The 13977-nt window shown below is 42.9% G+C and overlaps 1 protein-coding gene across 1 annotated transcript in view; it reads left to right on the forward strand.

Moving 5' to 3' along the window:
* The window catches only part of csmd3b (CUB and Sushi multiple domains 3b), a 110262-nt gene that overhangs the window by 81861 nt on the left and 14424 nt on the right, over positions 1-13977 (forward strand). Inside the window, exons 45-49 of the mRNA XM_086178223.1 lie at positions 6436-6618; positions 6690-6866; positions 11169-11348; positions 12924-13097; positions 13266-13439. Of these exons, the coding sequence (XP_086034349.1) occupies positions 6436-6618; positions 6690-6866; positions 11169-11348; positions 12924-13097; positions 13266-13439 (888 nt within the window). The remainder of the gene's footprint in view (positions 1-6435; positions 6619-6689; positions 6867-11168; positions 11349-12923; positions 13098-13265; positions 13440-13977) is intronic.

The following is a 13977-nucleotide window of genomic DNA, read 5'->3' on the forward strand; positions in this document are numbered from 1 at the left end:
CAGATCGAATTCATCCGGCCGCACTTTTCATCCCGATGTTTTTTTTTTGTGCTTGTTTGTTTATTTCTGCTCACACTACGAAAAATAATCAAGGGATGAAATAAGCCTCCTTAACTTCCCCTCCGTGTGTCGAGGCTCTCGGTCCTGCCGGAGGGGAGGATTACGACTCTCCTGACTGAGAGGCACCCAGCTGCCCGGGATGCTTATATAACAAACCCACTGAAAAATGCAATCCGGATGAGTTGACAAAGAATTCATTGTTATTTACTGCTGTTGCCCCTGGGAGATGCCGGGTGAGCGAGGGTAATAGTTTAAGAAGCAGTGATTCACGTTTTACCTGGCGGCGCTCTACCTGAGCCGCGCAAACGGCCCGTGCTAGCGGCGCTGTCTGCGCTAAGCCGTGTCGGTTGTTGCTATCTTCCTTATTTATGAGATACTAATATACTTGCTTAAGAAATAAATAAACAGTAGCATTTAATCTGTCTGGACCCCAAAGCATCAAATCTAGCCCATGTCATGTTTACTTTTTGTGAATCAATAATAAGGAGTGGGACGGCGCTCCAATTAAGGTGTTTATCCATGCGTGCAAACTGGCTTAAGTGTTAAAACTAAGCCCGGGAGCGCGGCCAGCCCCGTTGCAACCAACGGAAGGGAGGTGTGTTCCAAAGAGGCGCTTAAAGAAGTACGTTGAGTAAAACCAGACAAACCACGGTGCTTGGGACGATCTAAAACATTTCTGCTGGATATTTTTTATCGTTCGATCATGTTTTTGTTGTAGCAACTCAACGCGCACATGTTCGGCAATTCAGTCCGTGACCAAAATCTTTTTCGGAGAGCGAGTGTCGAAAGGTAACGAACGCGATGAGCTCCAAACTCCAAAAAGTTGAATAAAATAAATAAAATATGTATAATATTGGCTTTTTGAAATCCTATCGTATCTGCCGAATGGCACATTCAATAGGGTGAATTTGCTGCGGGTATAAAGCCATCAGTCTTGTAAAAACACTTGAGCGCGTAAAAAAATATTTTCTCGTCGACCAGAAAATTGATATGTTCCGCGCCGTAATTCGTCCCGCGCTCAAAATGGGTTTCATTTTGAGATACCAATGAACCCAGAATTCATCCGCGAGTGTCCACTTCTCCTCCCCGGAGACCCGGGAGGGAATAATACCACATTTACAACATTTATTACCATTGCAAATAGAATCTTCGGATTTACCCGGTCATATCTTTTAATGTTGCATATATATATTTTGGGATTTTCTACCTTTGAGGAAACCCATGGTCGCCGGGCTGGAGCATATTATCTTGACGCAATATTATATCCAACACTTATTGGGGTCGATGCTGATATAAAAAAAAAAGACCCAACTTTATCAGATGGCCAGTCCACCTCCGTCGGTTCCTTTGGACGTGGAGGAGCTTTATTTCGGCTTTATATCCGAGCTGTTTATCCTTTACACCTCCGACCATTTATCAGAAATCATCTGCTTCTCCTGTTCATAGAGGTGGAGCGCCAACACCTCTGAAAAGAAGGTCTGGGAGCTTGACTGCTGATTTTTGAAGCAAAAACATTGACGTATCAAGTAATAGCCGGGCATAGAAATGACAGGGTGTGGATGGAAGTATCAGGCGTTCAATATTTATGTTATAATGAAAGCTGATTGACATTAAAGGGACAACTTTATGAAATATTCACGAAAGAGCTTTTTCTAATATTTGCTGCCAATTTGCTGAAAGCGCCAGCAACTGTTCATTTGAAAACATTGGCTAAACACACAGAAGTACTATAACCACGCCGGCTTTTTTTTTTTTTTTTTTTTTTTTTTGAACGGCAAAATAGTTTTATATAAATCCCCTCCTCCGTGAATAAAAAGTTGGCGGTTCTTAATAATGGCTGCTCCGGTGGGATTTCGGGGTTTGACGGACACGTCGTTTGACGTTAAGCTCGTCAATCAATACAATCCCCCCCCCCCAATTAAATTCCCACCTCCTGGTTCAACTTCTAATCTTTTAATCTTAATTACTTCTTGCCTGTTTGTTTGTTTGCTTTGTTCGCGATTAAACACGTGGCAGATGTGTTTATTCCGCCGGTGTGGAGTGATGTCGTGGGAAGGTCCTACGAGATAATGAGAAATATGAGTTAATATGAAGGTTTGAAAGGGATACAAAAAAGCAATAATAATATGGAAAATTAACATATACATGTCTTTATATTTCTCCTTTTTTTTTTTTCATTTTATAATTACCGTAATTTCCGGAAGATAAGCCGCGACTTTTTTCACGTAAACAACGATGCAGCTAATATACAGACTTTTTTGAGTGGGTGCGGGACGCTGACGAGCTTCACACCGCTAAAACATTTATCCTCGTCACATCGGACCGATGAAATGACCGAGAAATTCTGAGTTCGTTCAACTCCGACACCGAAGAAGATGACTTTGACGGTTTTAGTGTGCAGGAGGAAGCCCGAGATAGCGATCTGCTAGCCCAGAGGTCGGCAACCCATAACACCCAAAGAGCCATTTGGACCCGGTTTCCACGGAAAAGAAATCACTGGGAGCCGCAATTACTTTTTGACGTCTTAAATAAAGGTACCACTGTATATATAGCTTTTTATTACCTATACACTTTGTACAAACAAGTGTGTAGTGTGTTGCTTCTGAAATTCGTATTACAGAGAAAATTAAATTTTATTTATGTAATGAACTCATTTTGAGCTTTGGGCTTTCAGAGCGTGTAGCGGAGCCTTGACCTGAATTTCAAAAATAAATAGGGAAAAAATCACTGTGTCAGTAAACAATAAAAATAAATATTTGCAAAATATCTTCATAAATATTTATTTTACCTGGTTCATGGGACTTCTGCTCCTGAACTTCTGCGCACAGCATCTGCAAATCGGGACTTTACCGGCTGGTGGGTATACCGGCTTCCGCTGGTGTGACGTTATTTTGAGCGGCGAAAAATAATAAATATAATTTTATTTGAAATTTCAAGATCACAATAACCTTACAACTTAGACCTAAAAGTTACAAAAAGGAATTAACACAAATGAAATACACTTCAATTAAATATTTATGATTTATTTTCCCAAGCCACTCGGTACCGCAGTGTAAAGATGAAAGAGCCGCGGGTTGCCGGCCCCTGGGCTAGCCGGTGCGGCTTATATTGAGGTGCGCTCAATAGTCCGGAAATTACGGTATTCCTTTCGGATATTACTCGTTCATTTGGTTTTGTCGAATCCCAATTCTGTAGCGATGTACCATTAATGTACCTGTTCGCCGCATCTTCAGCGACCGAGGTTCGTCTTGTTGAAGAACACTTGAACGCGACGTGACCTTCCCATTACCATGCGGCCTTCTGAGTCTCGCTACTCTTTATCATTTAATTATTATTTGGTTTATGCCAAGAATTAGAAGAAGGAACACTACTCTTATCTACCCATTAAATATGAAACTACAGCCAGCCATTGATTGGACCCAGGCTAACTTTTCCCCGCTGCCAATCACCAAGCAAAGATAAGTTATCTTCCTTCTGGGCGTAGCTTCGAATCAAAAGGAGAGCGGGAGCAGGAAACCAAATAAGTGCACTTTCAAAAAAAAAAAAAATGAAGTTCCGGAGCCGCAAACTCAGCGTGCTCCACTTAAGGGAGGAAAAAATAAAAAGAAGAAACTCAGCGACGGTCGTAAATTCTCTTCACGCCGGTTCCTGTGAGATCAGACCTGAGGTGTTTCCGAGTTAGCGGAGTAAAAGTATCATGTCGCTCTCTGGGTTTTATGTGCAAACCTGTACAAATGAGATTGAGCTCAGTAAAGCACAAATGCATCCCCGGCCAGAGAACGGCTAAAACCTTTCAACTGGATTTATCTGTGTGTGCAGATGAATGTGTGTGTGACCGATTAGCGGTTGTTCCAAAGTCACCCGAGGGAAACAACGAAGATTAGTTTTCACAATGGCCTCTCTGCACACACACGCGCACACACACACACGTGCTTGCGTTCATACAAAGAAAAAAAAGCACACACTTGCACCGGTGACACCGGGTCGATAGGCTTGTTCTCCCTGTTAAGACCCCCTATTCACATGAAGCTACAGTACACGGTGACATTGGACCAGAATGTGTGTGTGCGTGCGCGTGCGTGTGTGTGTGTGCGTGCGTGTGTGTGAATGTGTGCGCTCGCGTACAAATACATCTGTATGATCGCGGCGACTCCTTCTCTTTTGACAAGCGTGCATGTATGGCCTGATTCATCACTTTATTTATCTATTTTCCGTTTATCCCGAAAAGAAAAATATCTAATCACGACACAGATCATTTTTCGCCGTTGTGAGAAACACACGATCGCACACACTGCGGCCGAGGCCCGATTTATATCTACATCTGACAAATCGAAATCCCAAGGCGTTAAAGGATAAGTAAGGTGTGTCTGTGCTGTAGGCTCAATTTAACAACCATCCTCTAGATATTTACTGTGTGGAGCAAAGAGAAAAATATAATCTTAGAATATTTCGAGGTATTATATTAATTACAGAATCATAACAGAAATAATCTGTACCCTTAAGAATCGCTATTTTATCACCTCTGTTTTTACGTGTTTCATGGATCTCATTAGGTTTCAGGTAAAGGTAAATTTTTACATGGTGAATGTCATATTCATTTCAGTTACCCCACCCAAACTTATGATAAAAGTTACTCTGTGTGTGTGTGTGTGTGTGTGTGTGTGCGTGTGTGAGCAAGTGTTCCCAAACGAACGCTCTATCTGTCCGTCAGATAGAATTTGCTGACAGGGCAGTTCTGCAAGGGCAGAGAGGGAATCACGTGCACACACACACACACACACACACACACACACACACACACACACACAAACACACACACAGACTGTTCTCTACCACCCACCTGCTACCCCCCGTCAGCACACATAATACACTATTAAGGCAAACACCAACCCCTTGATGCCAGCATGTGTTTGTAGTCCACTGCTTTGTCTTCTCTGCCATTTCATACTTGATCAAAACAACAATAAAATAAAAGCAAATAACTGCTCAAATTATATTTCTATTTATTTAGTATTTTTACAATGGAATGCAAAATGTCACACAGCTACCCCGAAATACATCCTGACTGTCCTTGATAGCAACAGTTTCATAACAAAGCCGAAAAAAGGCAGGCGATCCTCATTCACGTGGAATTTTGATTTTCTTTTCAAATATTCCCGTTCTCTCGTTCTGCTCCGAGAAAGCAGTTTGGTTGAAGCGGCCCTGTGGTATCTCCGTATTTCAGTTCGTCATTTCACAAGCGATCAATAGCATCCTCCCCGGGCTGTTTCCAGAGGAACCGTTCTGCTAGCAGGGTAAATACCGCCGTAAATGCTAAAATTAAACGCGACTGCATTCTAATTAATCCACCACGGTCACGCTGTTAGCACGGGGCCAATAAATTATGTTATATTTGATGCCTGTATTTACACCTTAATGACATGGAAGAGAAGAAAAGGTGATTTAAGAAAAAAAAAAAATGATATAAAAGAAAAGAAAATCAAATAAGGATGTGCATTTTATTCTGGTCCACTGGTTTCATGTATTAATGCACAGTATATCAGATCGCCTTACGTAAAGAGCAAGCCTAATTTAAGTTTTATTAGTGTCCGTAATTCAAACATTAAAGTTTTATAAAGACCCGATTCGCTCAGCTAGAAAACATATCGACGGTCTTTTTGTTTCAAGGACCTTCTGGATGGGGGGGCGGTTCATGTTAACAGAAGGGGGTCGCAACATGAAACCGCTCGCTGTGCGTCCGCTCGGGAACCCGAGACATAATTCCTGGATAAAAGATGCCACGGGTGTATTTTTATGTATTTTTATTCCCACTCTTGAGCTCCGCAAGGGGAAATGTCATTCATATTTAAATAGCCACCGCCAATAACTCCAAAAACTCCTCACCTTGCAATCAAATATCGTGAGTAGATAAACAGGAAGATGGGGAAATATGTTTTTATTTTGGCATGAATCTTCCAATTAATGGAGCTTGGCAAAGTGCTGTAAGGCTCATTACTATGTATTACAGCAACCAGAAGGTGTTAATGCAAAGCTGCCAGGGGCTGGTGAAATACAAAAACCCGAGATAGAAGCAGAAATACTGTTATCTGTGTCAAAGTATTTGAAAAGTACGGCTTATACCCTACTTTGGACTGCCTCGGAAGTACCGTGGCACATTACAGAAAAGTTATTTCAAAAGGTGTTCACTGTTAAGACTGTCTTTCTTCTCTATTTGCATATTTTGTTTGATTAATATTAAAAAAGATATTTAGTTTGATTAATTAATAGTCATTCCAAGGTTCGACATGCACCGCGGACCGCACAGCTGCTGTGCGATTGCAGATTTGATGAGTTTGACCTGATTATGTCAGTATTGTTCTATTTCCCTGCCCGTAGGCGACACGGCCGGCTCCTGCGGCGATCCCGGCATCCCCTCCCACGGTTTGAGAGAGCAAACGGATTTCAGGATCCGCTCCAAGGTTTACTACAGCTGCATGGAGGGCTACGATCTCGTCGGCTCGTCGGAGAGGATGTGCTTCCCCAACGGGACCTGGTCCGGCACGCAGCCCTTTTGCAAACGTAGGGAAACTTAATGGAGAGATTAAAAAAAGAGCAGCTAGCCGCCGAGCTAACCTTTCCTTTTCCTCCAGCCGTCCAGTGCGGGAACCCCGGCACTCCCAGTAACGGCAGGGTTTTCCGTTTGGACGGGACCACGTTCTCGCACTCGGTGATCTATTCCTGCATGGATGGCTACCTGCTCACCGGCGCCACCACCAGGCAGTGTCAGGCCAACGGCACCTGGTCGGGAGCACAGCCCAACTGCACCAGTGAGATACTTCTACTGTATTTGCGTGCACGTGCATGTACAGGGTTGTCTCCGAAAATTTGAATATTGTTATAAAGTTCTTTATCTTCTGTGATGCAATTAAAAAGAAAAAAAAAAAAAAAAAAATTCTAAGAATAAGAATAAGAACAACTTTATTAATCCCGAAGGAAATTGCTGTGCCAGAGTTACAGAAAATGTAACAGTAATAAATAATAAAAGAAAGGCAGAATTAGAAATAAAAATAAACTATGAACTATAAAGTGTCTCAGTGAAACTATAAAGTGACTGAGTAAGCAGTGATAAAAACTATAAGTGTCTTAGTAACAAGTAAGGTAAGGAGTGCACAATAGTATGATAGAAGGGAAAATTGTAGTGTAAATGATATTCATGATATTCTAATATTTGAGATAGGATTTTTGACTTTTCTTGAGATGTAAGCCGTCATCAACAATATCAAAATAATAAAAGGCTTGCAATATTTCAGTTGATTTGTAATGAATCCAGAATGTATGATATTTTTGTTTTTGTCATTGCATTACAGAAGATAAAGAACTTTATCACAATATTCTAGTTTTCTGAGACAGTCCTGAATGCTAATGCAGTCAATAACCATAAAATTGTGAATTTGAAGCTGCCATTAAGCTGCTGAGGAGGTCAGCTCGGCTTATATATCATGTCATGTAAGGGAAGGTACTTTTTTGCTGTTCCTTTTCGGGAACTAGTCGGAGGTAGGGTGTTTTTTTACAGTTCCATCGGGACTCTTGCGAAGTAGGTGCCAATATCAGATACTTCTTTCAGTCTTCGGATCGCCATTTTTTAAAAACTTATCGTAGCCACTGTTTTCTGGCATCAAAACGGACGGAACCAGTGGTCCCTTACTTCCTGTGCTAATGCAAAAGTAAAAGTTTGCCGTCGAGGAGTGGTGTTTCCAGCGTAACCCACCTAAAGGCCGCTAGGAGTACTACACAGGTGGAGTTTTTCAATAGAATAAATGAAGAAAGGAAGGGAGCTTATGTGCAGAAATAAGTCAGTTTTATTAAGTCATAATTCAGGCAAAATTATGCATTCATATGTTGATTTCTGATTAAAAAAAAATGGAGATGACAAGAATGAATAACCAAACAAGTGCAACCGGTCAGCTGAGGAAATACGAAGTATTCCACCTTCACCCAAACCATAAACAAGGAATCTTTTGGGGAATTTACACCACACAAAACGTAGCCAGCTAACAATGGCAAGTGTTATTCGCTACACAGCAGCAGAGACCGAACTAAATGTAGAAAGAAGAGACAAAGAAATAAACACAATAATGAAGTGGAGGTGGTTTCACAAAAAAATAGCTGGAGTTACAGGACAGAATGGCGAGCACCAGATGGCCTACAAATGAACACATACGAAACATCACTACGTTGAGGTATTTAAGTGTTATAACCTTGAAATAATGGAGGGAAAAACCGCGGTTAAACAAATTGTCTTGACTTCTGTGGTTTGCCTTAGCTTTTTCCGTCCAGGTCAACGTGAGGAAATGGTTAGTATCCTCTGTAAAGTTCAGTCCCGCAGGAATGTTGTTCTAAAGTGCCGATTTCCCGCGAACGTCCCGTGAAAGTTTAAAATAGCGGAAAAAAAAAAAAAGAAGGGATCCTGTGCTGTGAGCTACCGGCGTCACATCATGCAACATGACCGTAAGAAAAAATGCAAAATGAAAGGGCTAGCGTTGCCCGTCACATTAGACTCAAAGTCAAACCGGACAGTTCTTGGATCTATGCTCTTGGAACTTTTCTGCAGAATCCAGATGCGATAACATCAAATTTAGGATTGTTAGTCCTGCTCTAAACCTAATCACGACGCCATTGTTTTTTTTTTTTTCCGTCTTGTGCGTCCTTGTTCCACGATAAACTTGTTTTCACAACATCGTCTCGATAAGCCCGGAGCCTAATGTTCCTGACACAGATTTTCAGTGAAATAGATGACTGTCATATATTTTTCATGTTTTTTTTTTTTTTTCTTCAAATTTTATTTTCACTCATCAATTATTTTCTGATTTTTTTTTTTTTTTTTTTTTTTTTTTGCATTAATTTTATGGCATTTCCATACAGTAGGAACACGTTCTTACCATGTGAAATGGGACTGTAGGCAGAGATGCCATATTGATGGAACATCTAAAGTCCACCATTAAGGATGGACGTGACCTTTCTGCATTACTTAAAAATCCATTTCCGAAAAAGGTTAAAAAAACTCTAGATATTAGTCCTGGGGAAAAAAAAAGTTTTCCCCCGCATTGAGGTATTGACTTTTACACTGGGTTGGTTGACATCTGCTAAAAGTCATGACAAAGTCTGGAGTGAGTTTAAAAACATTTAAACAACTCGCTGGACTATGAAGGTCGGTGCTTTATTGGAGCAGAAGAAGAATCTTGAAGTGAATTAACAAAGTCCCAAGACGACGGGAGCGCAGTTAGTCGGAAAACCTAGCTGACACTTTGCGGTTCGTAGTCCGAGACGAACGTGGCGTCTATACTAGACCTTTTGTGACGTCACAAGCAGGACGCCCCGCCTTTACTTGTCGCTCCGCCGTCCAAAAGAACTTTTTCAGCCTGAGTTTGACGAAAAAAAACTAAACTTATTTGAAAGTAGACCACTAAAGTGAATTTATTCATCTCGGGAAGAGGCGGAATGTGTCCTCCTTGCAGCGATCTGGCACGGCTCGAGTTAATTTATGCTAAATTGACTCACTATCACATGTGGGGCCAGAGAAAAAAAAAGAAAGATAGATAGATAGAGAGGGAAGGAGAGAAAAATAGATGGGACAAAACTGTAGTCTCGCCGTCTCTTGTGGAAAGTGACGATATGGGACTAAACAGTCATTTCATTAAGGAAGATGGAGGGTTCATATTCTGGTTACAGATAAGTTCTGTAAGTTCTGTCGAGGACACACGAGGAATAAAATAGGGCTAAAATGACTATAATACTCAAAGACTTGTTTTGGTAAGTTTAAATCCAGCACCTGCAGATGGTTGGTGGTGGGGTGTCGCTTTTTTTTTAAATATTCAGATAAACAGCTGGGAGGTGGCGATGTCGGTTTCACATCATCGGAGGCAGAACGGACCCCTCGGCTGGTCTTGTCTTGTTCTCGGGGTTAGCGGCCGATAAAAAGTAGCCCAGACTGTCAGTCAAGAGATAATGTGGCGCGAGACGCCGCGGATTAGCCTGGAAACGTGCCGAAGAGCAAACGAACCCCGGCCGAGACAGGAAGTAATCCCCGTAACAGAAGCAAACAACCACCGTCTCCGGATGTGAACATCGGCTTTTGAAGACGCAACACGGGATGGCGTTTTATTTACATTCGGATTGCCGGAGACGAACTCCTCCGTGAAAAATAAATCCGTCCGTCCACCAGTCGGTCCACCTCCACCTAGAGGAGCTTGACCTGGAGCGGGTATCCGTGGCAGCAGACTTGAGAACCCCACTCCGGCTTCTGCCGGGGGACCCCGAGGCGGTCCCGGAGCAGATGAGATCCGTAAATCCTTCCGAAACGTCCCCGGCTGGACCGCTGGAGCTCCCGCTTTTCGGACATACTCAGAAGACCTCTAATCGGAGGCATCCGGGGATCGACTACCTCAGATATGAGAGCGAAGTCCCCGCGGTTCTTCTTCCATCTCCCCGGCGGATCCCCGAGCTCCTCACCCTATTTTTAATGCTCAACCGGGTCAGCCTGCAGAAGAAACTAATTTTCAGCCACGCGTATCCCCGACCTCCTTCTTCCGGTCACCGGCGAGAGCCAAAGGTGAGCGTTGGAACATAAATAAACCGGTAAACCGAGAGCTTAGCCTTCCAGCTGAGCTATCCTACGCAAGCGCATCACCGCCGATCCATCTAAGGAACAAGACCCAGACGTATCAAAATCCTTTCCTCGTGGCGCCGGCTCTTCTTTCGTATTTGCGAGAGTGTCTCACGCTTAGCGTCGACTCTTGCTAGAAGTTTCAATTTCCTGTGCGGTCAAAGTTCATGAAACAGGGATAAACAAAGTGGGAGGACTGATCGTGAATATATCGTGCGGATGGCATAAGAGCACCAATTATTCCCCGGCTACCTCCACGATTCTCATCAAGGCTTTCGCGTCTATCCTTTCCCCTTTTCCCCTCGCTTTTCCTTTGTCGCTTACAGAACGGATTAGCCATTAGTCGTAAGCAGACTGTTTGCGAAGTAAACAGCGAAGAAATTATATTGTTCCACCGCATGACCTGGAAGATAATTTCTCTTCATCTTCTTCTCAACTCCAAACCCCGTTTTCCCGTCTCCCGCAGTGATAAACTGCGGCGATCCCGGTGTGCCGGCCAACGGTCTTCGCTACGGAGAGGACTTCACCATCGGTCAGAACGTGACCTTCCAGTGCCAGCCGGGCTACAGGATGGAGGAGGACGGCTCGCCCGTGAGGATGTGCACTCAGAACGGCACGTGGAGCGGGATCATGCCTTTATGCACAGGTGAGTCTCCAATTTAATCCCGCTAACTTTATTTTTCCAGGGAAAGGTTGATACTTTCCCGCCGGTAGCGTGACGTGCTAAGCTAAAAACAATTCACATTTGCCGGCGAAATATTATCCTGACCACTCCAACGGTCATCGCCCTGTTTATGAAAACCCTTATGTGTGTAAATACCAAGCTAAAGGTGGAACAACATTATTATGCTGATGGGAAAAAAAAAACCGACCCCTGCCGCTGAATTCGTAATTGATTCCTGACATTTTCCGAGGCAGCTGCCCACCAACGCGGCACGCTCGAATTCGCTCCGTGAGAAAAGTCTAGAACACAACCGGTTACGTCATGAAGCGGTATAATGTGGTACATCGTGCATTGTGAATTCCAAAGAGTCAACAACAATTCTGTAAAGTACATGTGGGAGCTGGTTGTTTCCCCTTGAGCTGCATTTTGAGGACTGTGATTTTGACTGCGGAGCGAGCTTTATCTCTCAGTGTTTAAATCAAAATTGTATTTAGGGGTCACGGTAGTGTTTGTGCCTTAAAGCAAGAGGATCACTGGTTGGATTCTGACAGGAGGCCTTTTCCTGAGAAGTCTTGCATTCTAAAAACATGCAAGAGGCTTGTGTGAGACCCTACATTTTCAATAAATGTGAATAAGATACTGGATGGTTGCGGCGTGGCGCAGGGGGTGGCGTGATCGTCCTTGGAATCGAACATTCCCGGTTCCTCCTAGCCTGTCGAAGTGTTGTTGAGCAAGTCCCTGAACCCCTAACTGCTCCCCTGGCGCCGCTAGATGGCAGCTAACTGCTAATGGTTCATCAGGAATTTCCCACAATGGATTAATTGAGTACAATAAAATTAAAAGTCATGCCCTAACTGTCTTTCTTATCCTTGCTGGTCCCTGCCCACACGCATCCCGCTTATTTTTGCTCATTTATTTTATTCTTGTCATCGCTATTGTCACTCCAATTATCTTGTTGTTTCGTTCTGGTCGTGTATTTTTCACCCTGACTGTTCCTTAATGTTGTCCATTATAATCCCTGATGTTGTTGTTCCTGCTGCTGTCTATTTATTCGTGGTTTTTATGATATCTTCTGTCTCTCTCTTTATATCTATTTTACTTTTTTTTATTTTTTTCATTATACCTCTTTCGCTGCTGTGACAAAGGAATTTTGTCACGGCAGAAAAAAAAAAAATTTAAAAATATATATATACAGGCTGATTCTCTGTGTAAAATGAGATCATGAATGGTACGTCTCTGTGTGGCCTTTTGATTGGTTGGTGACCCGTTCCAGGCCCAGCCAATGACAGCTGGAACGGTCTGCGGGATAGGCGGTATGGATAATAAATTCAGGAATTGATTAATAATAATGGTGTTTATCATCAGCAAAAAAGAATGGGAGGAACATCTTGGATATCAATCGTGTCAAAGCAGGAGCGATGAAAGAAATTGAATAATCAAAAAACTGTCTTTCCACAAAGTAGAAGCCCTAAAATAGTTTCAGCCTGGACAGCAGAAAACTTATTTTTTCCAATCGCTGCTGTATTTCACTCTTTCCTAATGGTCCTCTCCCACCAGCGGTGACCTGTTCCGCACCCCCTGCCATCAGTAATGGGGCTCTGCAGGGCACTGACTTCGAGTGGGGCAGCGGTGTCAGCTACAGCTGCTCACCTGGATACGAGCTCTCATTCCCTGCCATCCTGACCTGCGTGGCCAACGGCACCTGGAGCGGCATGCTACCGCAGTGCTTACGTAAGAGCCCGCGTATTACTCATCCACAATCATGTCTACAGAAGCGATGCATTCAACCAAAATAAAAAGCTGCCGGCAGAAAGGGAGTGCTTGTCAGTGATGTGCGGAAAAAAAAAAAAAAAAAACACCTGGAAAATGGGCTTATGTGCTCTCTGTCTGTGCACGCAGCCAAGTTCTGTGGTGACCCGGGTACTCCAGCTGATGGTTTCAGAGAAGGGCGGAGTTTCATCTATCAGTCAGAAGTGTCCTTCAGCTGCTCTCCACCTCTCATTCTGGTGGGAACGGCAACCAGGCGATGTGAGAGCGACGGAGCCTGGAGCGGAACGCAGCCGCGCTGCATCGGTGAGAAATTCTGCTTTAACGTCAAAGTATTTAGAAAGTATTTGGACCTTTTTACGATGCTCCCCGATGAGTTTCCATCAAATACTGTCACTCACACTCACTTGGTCGCTAATATCCAATTGTGCCGAGATGTACACCTTGCACACATTTACCCCAATTAGATAAGCTAAGATAAGATAAGAACAACTTTATTTATCCTGAAGGAAATTGTTGTGCCAGAGTTTCAAGTAAAACATAACAATAATAGATAATAGTAAGAAGGAGGGAGAATAAGAAATAAGATATAATAAGATATATGATAAGATAGATAGAAATTGTTGTGCCAGAGTTTCAAGTAAAACATAACAATAATAGATAATAGTAGGAAGGAGGGAGAATAAGAAATAAGATATAATAAGATATATGATAAGATAGAAAGAAATAAGATAGGATAAGATATTCCTTCAGTCTCACAGCGGAGAAATTCTCAATAGACATCAAAATTTGGAAATAACGTGTTGTAAGAATGAAACGCAAGCAACACTCTCATTACCCCCCC

This window comes from Fistularia commersonii, chromosome 30 (genome assembly GCF_037954325.1).
Source record: "Fistularia commersonii isolate RoL2024-O1a breed Wild chromosome 30, RoL_Fcom_v1.0, whole genome shotgun sequence".
Classification (NCBI taxonomy): Eukaryota; Metazoa; Chordata; class Actinopteri; order Syngnathiformes; family Fistulariidae; genus Fistularia; species Fistularia commersonii.